Raw genomic sequence first — 19,923 nt, forward strand, 5'->3', positions numbered from 1 at the left:
CTGGGAAAAAATACCAAGAGAGAAAAAAATCCGCGAAATGTGCCAAATTCAAGATCTAAATCATGTTTTTATTTGTATGTACAAAATTGCAAAGTGCTACGCGTGTGTTTTTACAGCCATCATTTTTTATCAAATTTAATATCCATTCTGCCCAGAAAGCACGATCTCTGGTTCTGTCTCCCCCGAATGAAATCGTTTGTCATAAGATATATACATTTTTTAAAACATTTTTGTCTATTTATTAGGAATTGTTTTATAGTAGTTTTAGTCCAATGTTATAATATGTGATTTGTTTGGATATTTGATTGTTTTATGTATTTATTGTACTATTTACACATTATACAGTACGCTCGATATAAGAATTACCCTTGGGAGGTAGCAATGTACAAGAAAGAATAGTGTAGAATATGTAAAGTTTGTCTTTTTTAAATTAATTGATGCGTTTTTGTGGACCTCCGTACGAGTTCCAAATCAAAAAAACCAAATTGAATTGAAAATTGAATGCTCTTCTAATCGGTCTTATGCTGCCACAAAGTACTGAAGGATTTATTAGGAAAACCTCATTTTGCTTCCGAGATATACCATGCATTAAAATTTTAGAAGCAAATGTGCAATTAATTTCAAATAAACTTTAGCGGTCATTTTCGCCACACTTAATTTTTTTCAGTTCTTGTAGTCTGTTAATAGGGCTATTGGAGATCTTAACTGAATAAATCTGCGTGTGGGGGGATAGGGCGTTGTGCCTCAATGCATGTTAATTGTTCTTGCAGACATGACCATTACGACAGTCACTGATGCGGATTTCAGTACTTAACATGTTACCGAGTATATAAATGTTACTAAAATAGAACCGTTCATCTAAGGAGCAGGCATTGTTAATAATCCATTATCTCGAGAGGGCCAAAAACTCGAGACGTTTTGCAGCAGAAAGGTCAAATACCGTGCATGCTGAAATTTACCTTGGTATGTATTTTACATTAAATTGCTGCCTGGAGTATGTGCAATAAGTTTGTAGATTAAAAGCGGTATTGGCATAACAGTGCATTACTTAAACAAGGACAAATAATGCTATATCGCACATACATTTATATAATTTTAGTAATTAGTATGGCAGAGAAAGACAGTTTTACATTGGGGAACATGTATGCAACATAAGCAACAAATCATATAATTGGATGAGATCAAGCAGAAGGCTACACCGGATACACCCAAATACCAAAGTAGCAAAAAACAATTTCAAATGATACTCACTTGCCAATGTCATCTTGATCAGCAAACTTCTCATCGTTGAAGCCAAACTGGTCAATAAAATTGGACGTCATTTGTTGCATCTGATAATCAGAAAAGGCCTGGCAACCCCAGGACCAACGACAGTGATATAATATTGATTCTAATTCCAGCTTACTAAAATGTGCAATTTGTCCATCTTGCTTCCAGTGGTCTGTCAATATAAAGAATCTAAAAGCACTGAGGTTTGAGCCCAACGCTAGCAACTAATAATGACAAAAGGACCGAGGATGCACATGGACAAATCACCAAAACAGTGCAGTTTAAAGACAAAATATTTAACACACAAAGCTATTGTTTCAAGCATAATCTGAAATACTTTTTAATTCAAATTATTTTTTGGGCGAAGTGAGCATGTACATTGCTTTAAAAACTAAACGATTAAAGGACAATGCAAAACTAGAAAAAACTAGGTACAATATGAAATCACATTTTAATATTGAGAAACTGCTTCCTTAACTGTGTAGTCGATCATTTAAAAAAAAAGCTTTGTTACTTAATGTTAGCACTTGATAGGGGGAGTGTACATCAGGACAACATTGACGGTTCACGCTAATACAATAAAACAGCTCTAACTGGTACTTCTTGGGGAGGGAGGGGGAGGAAAGAAGCAACCCAAACAGCATTTTATGGCAGAATCTATTGGTACGTTGCTAGAACAAGACCAAGCCATACCAATCTCTGCAAGAAATTCGCTGTTTAAAACTTCTACGCTGGTGCATCAGCGATTAAGCCAGGAAATTGTAAAAAGTACGACCAGCATCTGGCATGATGAAAAAAAAAGTTTTACACAAGTATGTATTCAGTAGTTTAATTCATACGCACAAAAGACAAGGTGTTGCCTTTAAGTGAGTCGCTGAGAGCACTGATCTCTGCAGTGCGTTTCAGGATAGAAAGGTGAAGTCCTGCCTAAGGGATGGTTTGAATTTGGCAATGCCTTCTGTACATTAGGAGCAACCTAAAAAGACCATTTTCCTGAAGTGAGAAAAGGGTTAATAGTTGGAGTGCTAAGGATGAACTTGGTAGTAATCGAGATATGTGTTTATGCAAGGCCAGTAGAATAGCACCACTGGGAGCGTGTTACAGACCTAGTCAGTCTTGGTCTTGCTTTTGTTTGTATTTTTTGGTTATATATTTCTGGACAAATTGCAGGAAACCTACACAACAAGAAAGGGGCTGTAAAAGATGGATGATTTTCATTAGCCTGTGAGTCATAAACCACCTGTCAGATGCTGTTTGGGCCAAATCTTCGGAGTCTTGCAGTTTCTCCAAGTGATAATGTACATCCTTTCCTATTTCATAACAGGTGGGGTTAGTGATGAACAAATTACTTACCTTCAGTAACATTCCTTCTGGTCGACACTAAATAGATTCCTGACCTAGACAATATTGCCCAAGGTGTCAGACTGGATCTGGAAACTCATAAGTATTACTCCTTTACATCGGTAGGTGGCATTGTAATTTTCTCTACACAGTCTGCTCATAAACCCCTTCTCCCATTAAGAGACGACACCGCTGGCAGGGGGCAGATTGCTGTCCACATCCCTTGGACCCCGGCCTCTGTCACATATGACATGGGCTGTGCTGCTATAAGTGCCAAACGACAGTGCGGACTTCAGTTTCCACGCCAGAAGAACAAGTTGCTCACCTTCAGTAATGCCTTATCTGGTAGAGACTTATCTAGCTTCAGAATCCATACCTTGGAATACTCTCCAGGCGTCAGACTGGAAAAGGAAGATTTTCAAGAAGTATCCCTGGGCGCCAGTAGGTGGCGTCCATTGGCTCAGCGTTGGCATCAACCACGCCAGAAGCGGCGTGCGCAGTACCTATATAGGCGTCACCATGGCATGCTAATGTCGAACAAGTTACTTACCTCCGGTAACGATATATCTGTAAGAGACATAGGTTAGTTATAGATTCCCTACCTTAGAATTACCTCCAGGTGTCAGACTGGTTCCGGAAAGTTTTTCATCAGCAGTCGGATGGTGGCGTCGGTCGGCTCCGCGTCTGTCGTTGGGATCGTGGTCGTCGGGATGACGTCGCTGTAGCTACTTAGATGCCGCCCTTGCGCGCCAACATCAGTTCTGTAAATGACTTTCCGCGCCAGAAACGCAGAGCCATGCAAGCCACTGACCACTGGTGCACAAAACTAGGGCCCTGAAATGATGTTCTTAACACTAGAAATCAGTTCTCAGAACGGGGAGGATGGGTGGGGCGTTAATGAACCTATAACTAACCTATGTTTCTTACAGATATATCGTTACCGAAAGTAAGTAACTTGTTCATCTGAAAGAAACAGTTACAGATTCCTTACCTTAGAATAGATACCCTTGCAATACCAACCACGGAGGTGGGTCTGTGAACCAAGTTGACACCAGAAAGTCCTGGAGAACAGAACGGCCAAAGAAGCCGTCCCTCCGGACTTAACTGTCCAGGCAGTAGTGTTTCATAAACGTGTGCAGAGATACCCACGTAGCTGCCTGACAGATTACATGTAGAGGAACTCGTCCAAAAGCAGAAGTGTCTGCCGTCGCCCTGGTGGAATGGGTGCGGAGGCCCACTGGAGATTCCTTTTTAGCCAAAGAATAGAAGGCTTTGAATACACAAAACTACCCATCTAGAAATGGTCTGCCTATGTACGCCCAACCTTTCTTTGCGCCCACGTAGCCAACAAAAAGTTGGTCATCCACCCAGAACGGTTTTGTGCGATCCAGATAGAGAGCGCGCACACGTTTTGGGTCCAGACGGTAGAGCCGCTTTTCCTCTTTAGAAGGAGGTGGAAATAAGGTTGGCAAAGGGATGGTTTGCCCGTATGAAAGGAAGTTACCACCTTTGGAAGAAAGGATGGACGAGTCCTAAGGACAACGTTTGTCCAGATGTATAGCCAGAAAAGGAGGTTTGGATCAAAGGGCCTGGAGCTCACTCACTCTTCTAGCAGAAGTGATGGCCACCAGGAATGCAGTCTTAAGAGTTAAAAGTCTTAAAGGACAGTTGTGAAGTGGCTCAAAGGAAGCACACATGAAATAGGTCAAGACCAGATTCAAGTCCCACTGAGGCATTATGAAGGGAATAGGTGGAAATAGAGGAGTTATGCATTTTAAGAAACGATTAACAACCGGGGACTTGGAGAGAAGGCTGATGAGGAGACCGAAGAAAGGCAGAAATGGCCAAAAGATAGCCCTTGATAATGCCCAGAGCAGAGCCCTGCTTGGCCAAAGAAAGGAGGAACAAGACAACCTGAGAAAGAGGGGCAGAAAGGGGATCCACAGCCTTTGCTGTGTACCATGCCACAAATTTGTTCCATCTGAAGGCGTATACTGTCTTAGTGGAATGACGCCTGGCTGCCAAGATTACGTCACAAACTTCGGAAGGCAGGTCAAATTACGTCAACTGCCGCTGCTCAATGTCCACGCAAGGAGGTGGCGGCAGGACAGGTTCGGGTGGAGGACCGCCCCTGCTGCTGCGACAGAAGATCCTCCTGAAGAGGCAGTCTGATCGGAGGATCGATGGCCATGCTGAGCAGCTCGGGATACCGGACACTTCATGCCCAATCCGGAGCCACAAGAATGACTTGGGCCAGGTCGCGCTCGATCTTCAGCACTCTGGGCAGAAGTGGTATAGGCGGAAAGGCGTATAGAAGACCGCAACTCCACTTGCGTCGAAAATCGTTGCCTAGTGAGTGCCGCCTTAGATATTCCAATGAGCAGAATTGCTGACATTACGCGTTCTCTTCGGCGACGAATAGATCTAACCAAGGATCTCCCCACTGTTGAAAGAGACTTGCACCACTTCCGAGTGAAGAAGCCATTCGTGATCCATCTTTCGCCTGCGGCTGAGTGCATCCGCCCTGGCTTTCAGGGAACCTGCCAGGTGTTGAAACACCAGGCATATGCCCTGATGTTCCAGCCATGTCCAGAGGCGAAAGGCCTGGTTTGTTGTAGTACCACGTGGCGGTGGTGGTGTCCGTAAACACCTGCACTACTCTTCCGCGGACAGAGGGAAGGAATGCTTTCAGTGCAAGCTGGATCGCCTGCAGCTTAAGAAGGTTGATATGGAGCCGGGACTCCGCTGGAGACCAGAGGCCTCTTATCTCCGTCTCTCCCATGTGACCCCTCCCCATCCCAGGAGGGACGCATCCGTCACCACTACGTGCTCCAGTTGGGGTAGGGAGAGGGATCTGCCACTGACCCAATCACGGTCCATGAGCCACCACTGCAACTGTCTTGTAGTGCCCTCCGAGATCAGGACATGGTCGGACAGGTTACCTCGATGTTGAGCCCACTGGAACTTCAGGTCCCACTGCAGAGCCCGCATCCACCACCTGGCGTGATGTACCAGCAGGATGCAGGAGGCCATTAGACCCAGCAGCCACAGGAGCATCCTGACCGAAACTCGGGACAAACACTGAAAGAGCGGAATCAGAGCCTGAATATCCCGAACCCGCTGTTCTGGAGGATAGACCCGAAACAGCGCTGAGTGCAGAACCGCTCCAATGAAAAGAAGCTTCTGGGAGGGACTCCGATGCAACTTTGGCACGTTGATGGAGAACCCCAGCAGATGCAGGAGGTCGGCCGTAGTCTGGAGGTGGGAGACGACTGCCTGGGACGAGCCCGCCTTCAACAACCAGTCGTCGAGATTGGGGACGACTGGAACCCCTAATCTGCGCAGATGAGCTGCGACCACCGCCATCACTTTTGTGAACACTGAGGGGCACTGGTGAGGCCAAAGGGGTGCACGGTAAACTGAAAGTGCTCTTGGCCTACAGTGAACCGCAGGTAACACCAGTGGGCCATCAGGACGGGGATGTGGAAATACACGTCCTGCAAGTCCAACGCTACCATCCAATCTCCAGGGTCTAGGGCAGCCAGAACCTGAGCTAAGTTGAGCATCTTGAACTTCTCCTTCTGGAGGAAGGGGTTGACGCTCCTGAGGTCCAAGATAGGGCGTAGGCCCCCTTTGCCCTTCTTGGGAACCAGAAAGTAGTGGTAGTAACAACTTCGACCTACTTCTGGGCCAGGAACTCGCTCGATGGCCCCCTTGGCAAAGAGGGCCGTAACTTCCTCCTGCAGAAGTTGCAAGTGATCCCCCGACATGCGGTGGTACTGCAGTGGCATGGCTGGAGGGGTCGCCTCGAAGGGGAGGGAGTAGCCCCTTCGGACGATTTGCAGCACCCACCTGTCCAACATGATGGTACGTCAGTGGAGCAGGTGATGCCGAACTCTGCCTCCCACTGGCATGGAATGGGCCTGAAAGGTCGGACTAGGAAGGCTTTGAGGCAGATGCTGTGGGAGCAGATGAGGGCTGACCGGCTCTCTGTCCCCCTGCTACGCCTCGGCGGAATCCACGTCCGTGTTGAGGCTGGTTCTGCGGCCTGTGGCTAGGCGGACGTGCAGGGGCGCCCCTTCCTTGGCCACGAAAGGGGCGAAAAGCGGAAGTTTGCAGGCATGGGGCCGAGAGGCCCAAGGACTTAGCCGTAGCCCTGGAGTCCTTAAAGCGCTCCAGCGCACTATCTGCTTTGTCGCCAAAAAGGCGACGGCCATCGAAGGGCATGTCCATGAGTGTGCTCTGGACATCCCTGGAGAAATTAGTGTATCTCAGCCTGGCGTGGCGATGAATCTCCACCGTCGTTGCAATCGCCCTACCTAGCAAGTCCGTGGTGTCAAGCCCACATCGAATGGAGTACCGTGCTGCATCCCGCCCCTCAGCAATAGCCTGGGCAAGCCGTGTCCGGGCCACCTCCGGACACTGGAGCAGCACGTCCGCCACCGTATCCCACAAGGAGTGGGTGTAACGGTCCAAAAGGCACATGGTATTAACGGACCGCAACCCCAAACTGTGGGAGGAAAACTGTTTCTTCCCAAACTGTTCCAACCTTTTGGATTCCCGATCCGGAGGAGCTGACAGGAAGGTGGTCTGGGACGTAGAGGCCTGGATAACCAGACTCTCAGGAGTGGGCTGCACTGACAAAGCTGGGGTCGCCCAGAGCAGGGTGGTGGCGCCGGGCCATGTTCCGGTCCACAGGAGTGACTGTGGAGGGCTTGGACCAGGTGCCCATCAGAACGTCAGTGAGTGCCTCACTGAACTGCATTAGAGACTCCGAAGAGCTTACTGGCGGTTGAAGCACCTCAGTGAGGTTAGTCCTCACGGCCGCTGCAGGGAGCTCCAGGTGAAGGGCTTTGGCAGCCCTGCGCAGCACCACAGAATAAATTGCACCCTCCTCCGTAGCCACGGAGGGAGGAGAGATGAAGCCAGTGTCAGGCAAAGTATCGAGACCACTGGCATCCCCCAGCTCGTCTGCCCAGTCCAGACTAAACTGGCACTGCTGTGCCAGAGGGTCCTCAGACCCTCCCAGTCATCCCTGTCATCAGTCTCCTGGTGGACAGGTAGAAAGGACGGAGCCGGGCGGTAGATGAAATGCTCATCCACCGGAGACGGTGCCGCTCCGACACCGGACCGGGGCTAAAACTGGGGACAACGTCGTCCGAAGACAGTGCCGGGGGCGGCACCATAGGGGTCGGCGTTGGCGCAGGGATCGTAAGGTCAACCGGCGTCGACTGGGATCCAGGCCTGGATCCCACAGTGGCTTGCAGCGTCTGGACCGAAGTCGACGACGGCGCCGGGGCCGAAGCCGCCGGTTCACTAGGCCTCCCAGTCGAGCCTGAGGGGCCCGAAGGCGCGCCGGTAGGCCTTGACGGCGGAACGAGACTCCTCATGGCTACGAGGAAGTCCCGAATCTCACCCGAAGTCGCATTAGGCCCAGGGACCGGAGGGTATGGGGCCGGATGCAACTCCTGCGGCTCCGATGGAGCCGCGCGGGTGGTGCCACCCGAACCCTCAGCCGAGTCGCGCGACCGGCAAGGGGAGTCAGAAGAGCGATGTCGCTTCTTCAACTTCTTCTTACTGTGCCTCGACTTACCTGAATGCGAGGAATTTGAACCAGACGAGCGGTGATGACTTTGGCTCCACCACCGGTCCCTCGACCTCCTCCTTGCTCGGCGCAGAGCCGTCTGCCGGAGCTCGAGGAGCTTGCGGGACCGCTCCCGCCTAGCCTTCGAGGTCAAGGCCCGGCAGTAGGGGCACGACTGGTCATCACGGTCGGCCCCAAAGCAGTAGAGACACCGACGTTGGTTATCCATAAGCAAAATCAGTCGGTTACAGGTGTCGCACAGCTTGAAACTGGGCATCCCTACCGGCACCAGGAGTCTAGGTCGACTCGAAAGAAGAGACCAAAAAAGTCCAAAAAGTTTAGTCAAGAAGTGAATAAAGGGTATGCTCTTCCCGGATCTGCGCTTACCGGTGCGGAAAAAAGAAGAACTGACATCAGCGCGCGAGGGTGGCGTCTAAGTACTGCGACAACGTCATCCCGGCGATCACGATGCCAACGACGGACGCGGAGCCGCAGACGACGCCTAGCAACGCACAAGGGTATTGCTGACGAAAAATCATTCCGGATCCAGCCTGACGCCTGAGGATATTCTAAGGTAAGGAATCTAACTAACGTGTTTCTTTCAGATGTAGACTGTGCAGGGCGGCTGGAGAGGCCCAAGGACTTGGCCGTAGCCCTTGAGTCCTAGAAATGCTCTAGAGAGTTGTCCGCTTTGTCGCCAAAAAGGCGACGGCCATCAAAGGGCATGTCTATGAGAGTATTTTGGACATCCCCAGAAAAGCCAGTTGATCTCATCCAGGGGTAGCGTCGAAGGGCTACAGATGTGGAAATCGTCCAGCCTAGAGAGTCGGTGGTATCCAGCCCACAACGCATGGTAAACTGACACGTCCCTCCCGGCGGGGACAGCCTGAGAGATTAGTGTCCAGGCCTCCTCCGGGCACTGAGGCAGCACTTGCACAACCGTGTCCCACACAGAGTGGGAATAACGGCCCAATAGACATGCGTTGTTTACCGACCGCAGTCCCAAGCTGTGGGAAGAAAAAATCTCCTTTTCAAGCTTATCCACCTTCTTGGATTCCCTATCTGGTTGAGTGTTAGGGAATGCGCCCTTAAAAGTAGAGGCTTGGACCACCAAGCTCTCAGGGGTGGGGTGTTGGGAGAGGAAAGTGGGGTCGCCCGGGGACGGGCGGTGGCCCTGTGTTGGGCCTGGACCAGGTGCCCAAAAGAATGTCTGTAAGGGCCTCATTAAACGGAAGCAGTGGCTCCTTAGAGCTCGCTTGCGGTTGAAGCACCTCTGTCAGGAGGTTAGTCCTGACTGCCACAGTAGGAAGCCCGAGGTTGAGAGCCTCAGCCACCCTACGCAACACCCCTGCGGATGACGCTCCCTCCTCCATAGCCACGGTAGGAGGAGACAACATGCCAAGGTCAAGAGATGTATCAAGACCGCTGGCATCCCCTAGGCCCTCTCTCCAGTCCAGGTCATACTCCAACTGGTCGGTCAGAGGGTCACCTGACCCCCTCCCAGTCCTCCTCCTCTTTCTCTGGGTGCCAATCTGGCCTTAAAGGAGTGAACAGGGGCACAAAAACCACGGTTGGCGCCGGATCCGGCGTTGCCGGTCGGGCTCCATGTCCACATCAGGATGGGGGTCCGGCCGCCGTCAAATGCGGGTGTTTTGCCAGAGAAAGCGGCGTCTGTGTAGGCGTAATGAGGTAAACCGGTGCCAATCTGGATCCAGGCCTGGATCTGGCGGAGAAGGCCTAGGCCCCCCCCAACCGAGTCCGCGGGGCCCGAAGGCACGCCGGCGGGTTCGGGCTGCCCAAAGATGCCATGCATCACCTCGTAGAACTTACAAAGCTGGGCAGGAGTCGCTCTGGGTCCCGGGAAGGGAGTGAAACTCTGAGTCGGCTCTTCAGGTTCCACACGCGGAGCCACCGGAGGTGCACTGCCCGCATCCCTCTTCGCGTCAGCCAACCGACGCGGAGAAATCTAGGAGCGACGATGGTCCTTGACTACTTCTTATGCTTCGACTTAGCTGACCCCGAGTGCGAAGACTTCGAAGAGTTATGAAGGCTCCGCGACTTGTCCCTCGACCTCCCTTGTCACCGGGACCTCGAACAGCGCGGAGCTGACTGCCGGTGCTCAAGAAGCTTTTGGGACCGCTCCCGCAAAGCCTTCGGAGCCATGGTCCGGCAGTCGTAGCACGACTTGGGGTCGTGGTCGCTCTCCAGGCAAAAGAGACACACGCGGTGCAGATCAGTCACCGACATTAGTTGGGTACAGGAACCGCAAAACTTGAAGCCGGGCATCCCTACGTGCACCAGGAGTCGTAAGGACTCAAAAGGTTGTCGACAAAAGTCATCAAAAAGTCAGTCAAAAAATGACTGGAAGTACCGGTCTCTCCAAATCTACGCTGGCTGGCGTGGAAAAAAAAAAAAAAAAAAAAAAGAAGAACTGACGTCAGCACGCGAGGGCTGCGTCTTAGTAGCTACCACAACGTCGTCCCGCGACTACGATGCCAACGACTGACGCGGAGCCAACCGAGACCACCTTGCAACGCGCAGAGGTACTGCTCACGAAAAACTTTCCAGATCCAGTCGGACGCCGGGGGGCAATTCTAAAGTAAGAAATCTATAACTAAATGTTTCTTTCAGATAGTTACTTTGACGACTTTTCTTTCCGGGAGCATGATAGCCCCGACCAGAACTGACCACTGCTGTGACACGCTAAGGCCCTGAGAAAGGTGTCCCTTACACCGTAATCGGTTCACAGAGCGGGGAGGATGGGAGGGCCAGTATGCAATCTGTGGCTAGTCTCTACCAGATAAGGTGTTACGAAGGTAAGTAACTTGCTCATTTGATAGACTCCCAGCTGCAAATTCTTTGCCTGAGAATGGATACCCAAACAATACTTCCCAAGAAGTGGGTCAGGGAGGGCAATTAAATCAGAGTCCTGCAAGGCCAAAGGACAGGAGGGCCCGTCACGATGGTCCTGCCTGTATATGGAGTAATGCTTGGTAAACGTGTGCAGGAATTCCCACGTTGCTGCCTGACAGGTGTCCAGGACAGTGATGTTGCGTGCTAACAGAGTGGTTGCAACCTTGGCTTTGTTTCAGTGAGCCAGCAAACCCCCAGGGGGTTGCTTCTTGGCCAATGTGTATCAGATATTAATGCATAAAAAGGGAGGCTTACAAGAAAGCGCCTGGAGCTCACTCACTCGCCTAGCGGAGGTGATGGCCACCAGGAAGGCAGTCTTCAAGGTCAACAGACGAAGAGGACAGTTGTGAAGGGGCTTAAAGGGAGGACACATCAAGTATATAAGAACCAGATTCAAGTCCCACTGAGGCATCATGAAAGGAATAGGAGGAAAAAGGTGTGTAATGCCTTTGAGTAATCTATTCACAACAGGGGACTTGAAAAGAGAGGGCTGATCAGGGAGCCTGAGATAGGCCGAATTAGCAGAAACGTAGCCCTTGATAGTGCCCAAAGCAGAGCCCTGCTGAGCCAAAGAAAGAAGGAACAACAGAACCTCAGAAAGAGGGGCAGAAAGGGGATCCACAGCCTTTGCTGTGCACCATGCCACAAATGTGTTCCACCTGCAGGCGTATACCAACTTCGTGGAGGGACGCCTGGCTTCCAGAATGACATCACAAACTTCAGGAGGCAAGTTGAAAGGAATCAACTGCCGCTGTTCAATCTCCACGCAAAGAGGTGGAGGCTGGACAGGTTCGGGTGGAGGACCATCCCCTGCTGCTGCGACAGAAGATCCTCCCGAAGAGGCAGTTGGATCGGGGGATCTATGCTCATACTGAGTAGGCCAGTCCGGGGCCACAAGAATGACTTGTGCACGGTCGCGCCTGATCTGCAGCACTCTGGGCAGAAGTGGTACAGTCTTTCCAAGGCCTTGGAAAATAAAACATTTCTCTTGACCATTAGTGACTTGATAATAATGATCTTGGAATGTCAGATCAGGCATTGGTCTGCGAGTTCTACACAAGACAACAGGAGTCGCCTTGTCGGCCAGAGGAACAACGTACTTACCCTTTTGTAGCCCTGCTTTTGATGGCTACTCTATAGAACCACAGATTGCTCATCTTGTGAATACCCTCAGGTACCAGACCGGATCCGGAGAATTGCCTCAGCAATTCCCTCACGTGTCAATACCTGGTGGTGTGTGGCTCTGCATCAGGTTTGCCCCAATCCAAATGTGATGTTGCGGCAACTACAAACCTGCCACCTCTGCGCATGGGCATGAGATCTGTTCGCACCGTAGAATGTGGAGCCTTCAATACCTAAATGACACTACTAAAAATACTAATTTTAATGGTTCCCGCAGGAATTGGTCCAAGTTTAACAGTGAAAAATTTTCCAGGGCACTTCATAAAACCCCACCATTACTCAATAGTGACGTTAATCTGGCTAACACTTTGATTACTGAATGGATGACAGAAGCACTAGATGAAACGGCCCCTTTGACCGCCAAGACCCCTAAGCGAGGGTTTAAATCAGCCCCTTGGTTAAACAAAGAACTCAGAGCGGCCAAACAGGGATGTAAGCATTTAGAACGCAAATGGAGAATAGCTTTCTCAATAGAAGCGAACGCAGCTTATAATACATCACAGAACAAATACCACTCTCTCCTGAAAAAGATATGTTCTATATACTACAAAGAAAGGATTGATAGGGCAGAAAACTCCTCTAAAGAACTGTATGCCTCACTGAAAGAGATTTTGTCTCTCGAGAGAACAATTGCAACTCCTGTCAATTCTGAAGAGAGATGTAATGTGATTGCCGACTTCTTCCTACAAAAAGTATCTACAATATACAACTCTTTCCATGAGGAAGCCCAAAATTGCCTTAGTGAACTTAAAGAGGTATCGAATAAATCAAGTGCGCCATCCCTGAGTGCATTTATTGCACCACCCACACTGGAGCTCAAGGAAATGGCTCTAAAAATTGAATCGGGCTCCAGGGCCGATCCAGCAGCACCAAGCAGGATAAAAGAGGGCATTGAAGTGATAATACCTAAAATCCAGCAACTAATAGATACATTGTTAAAGGGCAGAGAGATTCCTTGGTCATGGAAACATGCAACGGTCATACCCCTTAATAAAAAGCCATCAGATGACCCCGAGCTATTGGATAATCTGCGTCCCATCTCCTTGCTCCCCTACATATCCAAACGTGCTGAAAAGGTTGTGAACAAACAATTGGTGGAACATATAAATTCACATAACCTTCTACATCCAACTCAATCTGGTTTCAGAGCATCTTTTTCTACTGAATCCGCTCTCCTCTTTGCAACATAAACCATACGTAGACAGGCAGATGCAGGTCAGACGGTGGCCCTGGTCTTGTTGGGCCTAAGTGCCGCCTTTGACACAGTATCCCACAAGCTACTCCAACGTTTACAAGAGTGTGGACTGGACGGGGTAGCACTAAAATGGATGTGGTCTTTCTTGGAAGATCGTAGTTTCCAGGTTGTACAACACCCCCACCGATCTAAAATCCAGCCACTCTGTCAAGGGGTCCCATAGGGATCTACTCTGAGCCCCACCCTCTTTAATTTATATATTGGACCTTTGGCGAGGATTATGGACAATTACAATATTGCCATGGTGTCGTACGTGGATGACACACAGCTTGTGGTGACCCTTGCACAAGACTCCGATGAGTCAGCATTGCAGTTCTCATCCTGTCTCAAGGATCTAGCCACATGAATGTCAAACCACTGCCTTAAACTGAATTGGAGCAAGACAGGGGTCATGATTGTTGGGAAATCACCCTCAATCTGGGAAACAACCTGGTGGCCCCAGGTGCTGGTGCCTATCCCAGAGCCCACACTGAAGTAAAAAACCTGGGTGTGTGGCTAGATCCTAAACTCTTGTTTGAGTCCAAAACTAGAAAGGTGGCGGGGAGATGCTTTGGCACTCTGAAGATGCTGAAAAAGAAAACTAGACTTTCTCCCTAGATCAGCCAGGAAAACCATAGTCCACACCATGGTGACCTCGCAACTTGACTATGGGAATGTCCTGCATCTGGGTGCATCTAAAGTCTGCATGAAGCGACTCCAGCGCATTCAAAACTCAGCGGCATGCATTGTTCTTAATCTACCGAGGCGAGCGTCATCAAAACAAGCTCTTGACGCCCTTCATTGGCTTAGGGATCCATGCAACCATTTGGTAATGAAGCATTTGAACTACCTTTGAGTAAATGCATGGCATTAATGGCATTAATTGCTTGAGGTCGTTTTGTGGTTTTTACAAGTGGCATGTTGTTTCTTTGTTTTAATGTCATACCATCACAGATTTGATGTGAAATCTCACAAGAAGTTTATATTGGAACCCCAAGAGCCCTAAAGAAGTTGCGCGATTTTATTGCAACAAAACATGTTGGCTTAGAAATTTATCATGTTTAGACTGAAACCATTTTTAATTGGGATGGCTAACAGCACACAGTTACGTCAAGCCAGTAAGTCTTACCCGGTTTTTAACGGTGAGAATTGTTGGTTTTGATTCTCACATGGGGTCCAGTGCGCACTTATACTGACACTATGCACTAACAGACTATTTACATTTAAGTTTTACTGTTTTTCTTTCCCTCTATTTCATTGGGTTTGAGATTTTCACGATAGAATACACATTTCTTTTCTCTAAATGGGGAGAAAGTAACCTATGATAAGTGGGTGTGCGGGTGAGTACCAGCCAGCAACCCCCTTGGTGTTACGACTGAGGTGCTTTCTCTCCTTTCTCACACTTTTTATTTTTGGGTGGGAGAATGATGGTATTTTGATGTTTATAAATTGACACACCACGACACTGACTACCAATAGGGAGTACACATGTGAGAGGGTTGAAAAGCATGGGAAACCCCTCCAGTGTCAAAGGTGTAGAGTAAGGTGTGCTTTCGGTCAGGCCAGTTTTTGTTGTTAGTGCGTTGAGTGGGGGGAAGCCTGGCTTTCTTTCCCCCTGTAGCTCCCTTTGTGTTGATGCCCTTCATTGGCTGCCAATTGAGAAGAGAATTCTTTTCAAAGCCAAGTGCTTCTGTCATAAGAGCCTACAGGGGAGAGGCCCTACGTACCTGCACAACTTCCTTACCCCTTACAATTCTGGTTGACAGCTAAGATTGACAGGAGTACAGTTACTCAAGATTCCCAGGATAAGGAAAGCGAGGATGGGTGCTAGATCCTTTGGCTATCTAGCGGCCAAGAACTGGAATACACTCCCTCAGCTACGAGCGTAAAAATCTGAACCAGTCTTTCGTAGAGGACTGAAAACCTGGCTCTACAATCTCTAGGCCAATCGATTAACCCACACCGGCTTTTGTGCTTCTAGCGTGGGGACACACCTTTTGGGCTAGCCAGGCGGTCTATAAATGTACTATTATTAATATTATTCAACAATCAGATTGTGCCGCTGTGCAGATCTCTAGATTGGAACCCTATTAGTAGGAACAGATGAGTCCAATCCACAGTACAGGGAGGTGGGTGGGCAGGTGAGGAATCTGCATTTAGATAACCTTTCCGCCAAAATGAGCGTTACCAAAGGTAACTTGTTATTCTGACATGCTTTTGAGCTTAGATTGTTCACCTTGTGAATAGATACCAACGCAGTACCTTCCCAGGTGGAGGGTCTATGGGTGTGCTTAGACCAGAAAATCTTGCAGGACACAACGGGCAAAATGCCCCTCCCACCAGACCTGGCTATCCAGTCAGTAGTGCTTCATAAACATGTGGAGTGATGCCCATGTAGGAGTTTGGCAAATATTCAAGCTTGTCACACCACACACCAGTGCTATTGTAGCAGTCTTTGCTCTGGTAGAATAAGCATGTAGAACTACTGGAGGATGTTAACGGACCTTGACACCCAAGACAATCCAACTGGAGATGGTTCTTTTCTGAACAGCTTTCTCCTTCTTTACCCCAGAGCGCTCTGCAAGAGCACATTGGCTCTTATCATAATTACGCTTGATTGGAGAAACATCCTCTATATCGGAGTTTCAACCCATGTCCTACGCTGAATCCAAACCACCCAACATGTGAACAGCAAAGTCATCCTGAACATCCTGCAAAATATCCATCTCTCTACACCTCAACAATCTCCTCTGGCTCTCAGTCCCAGAAAGATGTAAGTTCAAGCTACTCGCCCACATCTATTAAGCTTTCCACAACACCAGTCCAGCTTACCTCAACCACCGCCTCAACTTCTACCAACCCACCAGACACCTTCGATCTGTGTCCCAGGTAAGAGCACACCTCCCTCATATCAATAAGACAAGAGCAGGGGACATTCCTCATACCTCTTCGCCAAGACCGAGAACGATCTACTGAAACACCTCAGAACCTCTCCCTCCCTCATGGACTCTCAAAAGAACTTCAAGACATGGCGCTTCCAGTCAAAACAGGCTTCACCTCCACCTCCCCCCTCAGGTCTGCCCTACTCAGTGACTGGATAACCTCATGTGTGAATAGCTGAGCTCTACAAATTCACAGAGCATAACAGAACACTGTTCACCCGATGTTCTTTGGTGCAATTGATTTAAAAATCTTCGGGCTCTCTTTGGGTCAAGGAATCTTCCTCTTTAGATGGCGGAGGTGGAGCTAAGCTGCTGACAGGGTGATAAACGGTCCAATGTGGAAAAGCAGGACAACCTTCGGGAGAAATGCTACTTGAATCCCAAGGACTAGCTTGTGTGGGTGATGGTTTACAGCTGCTGGGCAGACAATGCTTGTACCTCACTTCTGTGATGAGCTGACACAACAGCTATGAGGAATATGAAATGTGCCGTAAGCAGAAGCAGAGTACACCTCTGCAATGAACCAAACAGGGCACCTAAGTAAACAGAAGACCAAATTAAGGTTCCACGGAGGAATCACAATGGCTTTGGGAGAAAACCCTTTTAAAAAACACATCACAATAGGTGATTTGAATAAAGAGGGTTGATTCAGAAAATACAGGGAGGATGACATGACTCTCAGACACCCTTTAATCGTTGTCACAGCAAGGCCTTGAAGGATAGGGCAGAGGCCTCCATCCTTTTTTGACACCAATAATTAACAGGAATAACAAACAGTCCTGATTTATGACATTGGTAACCGCTCTATAACTCCCTTGACCAAGAGAGCTTGAGTTTCTCCTCAGAGTATGGACATGTGATCCTATGGAAGGCGCTGTGGTGTACGGAACTTGTTTTATGGGGATGGGGAGGCAGTGGCATAACTAAAATTGATGAGACTCCACTGCAAAGTACATGCAGGGAAGTTGGTTGTAAAGGATAGGAATTACCCATTCTGGCCAATTTGGAGCATCCACTGATCAGGTGTGATGCTTCTCCACTCTTGGGTGGTAAAAGGTGATGCAACCTCCTACCAGGCAGTCACGCACCACAGAGCTGAAATTAAAGAGATTTTGTAGCATCTGCATAGGAAAAGGGTCTATGTAGTTTGCTGTCTTTGGGATCCTGGACACCGATGGTTGTATTTAAGACCTCTAACTCGAGAGGCTTTGGGGGACTGTTGCTAGCGAGGCAGGGATTGCCTTTGCCTCTTTTGAAACCCCCTTCTAAAGCCCCTAAAAGGGGCAAAATTGCTGGAGAGACTAATGTACCAGTAGTGTCAACCAAAGAGAGCACTGTCGCTTCACTGTCATTAAAGCGCTCCAGGGCTGAAAATACCTTCTCCTGAAAGAGATGTCAGTCATCGAATGACATGTTCATGACGGATTGTTGTATGCAGCTCGAAAAACCTGTGGATCAAATCCAAGCCTGGCGCCGAAGCACCACGATGGTCTAGAATGATCTACTCAAGCAGTTTTTAGTATTTAGGCCCGATCAGATTAAGTACTTCGCTGTGCCCTCGCCTAGCCACCCCGAATAGGGAGTTGGAGATTGGGCCTAATATCTGGGATGGTTAGCAAGGTGTCCTGCACCATGTACCACAATACAAGGGAAATGCTCGCTGAGAACATCAGTTTTGCAAATGCCTCCAGATGTCTTTCCTCAGTGAAAGACCTCTGTCAGGATGTTGGTCTTTACTTTAGCAGTTGTTAGTGTAAGGTCTAAAACTTCAGCAGTTCTTATACTGTGCCAAAAGAGGGTGACTACTCTGTAACCGTAGCCAGTAAATGGAGGCCCGTGCTAAGGGATGTATCAGGCCCAATGGTGTCCTGCAAGTCAAAGGAGTATGCTACTTACCAGTATGCATCTGTTCTTGGCATGTAGAGCTGCAGATCTACACACTGTGCATAGATCGCCATCTGGTGTTGGGCCCGGATGTTTGCACTTCTTTTTGTCTTGGAAAGTCTTTGGAAGTCACGAGGTATGCGACTCCTCCTTTGGATCATAGTGCGCAAGGGCTTCGGCTCCATCCTCAGATAATTTTTCGCCAGCACGGAAAATGATGGAGCTTAGTAAGAAACAGGAAAGAAGCCCATGTGTGGTGTATCTAAGTAAGATAATACTGGAACAGATAAAGGTAGCCGGGTGGGCGTGTGTAGATCTGCAGCTCTACATGCCAAGAACATATGCATACTGGTAAGTAGCATATTCCGTTCGTAGCATATGAGCTGCAGATTACACACTGTGCATAGATTGTATAGCAGTATCAACCCCTAGCGGCGACCACCAGTATCTGTTGCGGTAGTTTGAAATAGTGTTTTGAGTACAGCCTGGCCCACACTAGCCTGTTTAGTTTGCACATCAACACAGTAGTGTTTAGTGAATGTGTGTGGTGTAGACCATGTAGCTGCTCTGCAGATATCATCTAAAGGAATGTTTCCGAAAAATGCCATTGGAGCCCCTATCTTTCGTGTAGAGTGGGCTTTAGGAGGAACAGATAATGTACGTTTTGCTTTATGGTAACAAATCTGTATGCATTTGACAATCCACCTAGCTATCCCAGATTTTTTTATGGGGTTGCATTTGTGTGGTGGTGAGAAAGGCACGAATAATTGTTGGGTCTTGCGAAAGGGTTTTGTTCTCTCTATGTAGTATAGTAGTGCTCTTTTGACATCTAAGGTGTGAAGAGCTTTTTCTGCAACGGTTTGTGCCTGCGAGAGGAATACAGGCAGCTCTACAGATTGATTGAGGTGGAAGGGAGAAATGACTTTAGGGAGGAATTTTGGATTGGTCCGGAGAACAACTTTATTAAGATGCATCTGGAGAAAGGGTTCTTGAATGGTTAGTGCTTGTAGTTCACTAACTCTTCGTAGAGAAGTAATGGCTACAAGGAAAGCAGTTTTCCATGTTAAGAATTGTGGCTCACATTTATGTAGAGGTTCACATGGAGGCCCCGTTAGTCTTGTGAGAACGATGTTCAAATTGCACACAGGGGAAGGTGGTACTCTGGGGGGAATTATTCTTTTGAGTCCTTCCATAACGGCCTTTATGGCAGGTACTCTGAAAAGTGAGAGGTGTTGTCTATTTTGTGGATATGCTGCTATGGCAGCCAGATGCAATCTGATGGAGTTATAGGCTAGGTTGCATCTTTGGAGGTGTAGTAAATAACCTATGATGTGTTGGATAGACGCATCTAGGGGATTAGTGTTATTGTTATGGCAGTATACCATGAATCTTTTCCATTTGGCTGCATAGCATGCTCTAGTGGTAGGCCGTCTAGCTTCTTAGATGACGTTCATACAGTCAGGAGGAAGGTTAAGGTAACCAAATTTGAGGATTTCAGAAGCCAGTTCGCAAGGTGTTGGCTCTCTCCATGGTTCTGGTTTAAGAGGCATGGAGAGAGATGTAGTTTTTGGTGC

At 48.6% G+C, this 19,923-nt stretch overlaps 1 protein-coding gene across 25 annotated transcripts in view; it reads right to left on the reverse strand.

Annotated features, from left to right (window-relative positions):
• PPP6R3 (protein phosphatase 6 regulatory subunit 3) overlaps positions 1 to 19,923 on the reverse strand; it is a 1,519,855-nt gene that overhangs the window by 466,159 nt on the left and 1,033,773 nt on the right. For 12 of the 25 annotated variants that reach the window (XR_014978877.1, XR_014978876.1, XM_085644788.1 and 9 more), the window contains one exon: positions 1,252 to 1,349. Coding sequence is in view for 20 of the 25 variants with exons in the window: in XM_085644788.1 (XP_085500914.1) it covers positions 1,252 to 1,349 (98 nt within the window). In the remaining 5 variants the exon portion in view is untranslated. The remainder of the gene's footprint in view (positions 1 to 1,251; positions 1,350 to 19,923) is intronic. The other 13 variants (XR_014978880.1, XR_014978879.1, XM_085644783.1 and 10 more) reach the window with 2 other exon arrangements.

This window comes from Triturus cristatus, chromosome 3_1, assembly GCF_964204655.1.
Source record: "Triturus cristatus chromosome 3_1, aTriCri1.1, whole genome shotgun sequence".
In the NCBI taxonomy this organism is placed as follows: Eukaryota; Metazoa; Chordata; class Amphibia; order Caudata; family Salamandridae; genus Triturus; species Triturus cristatus.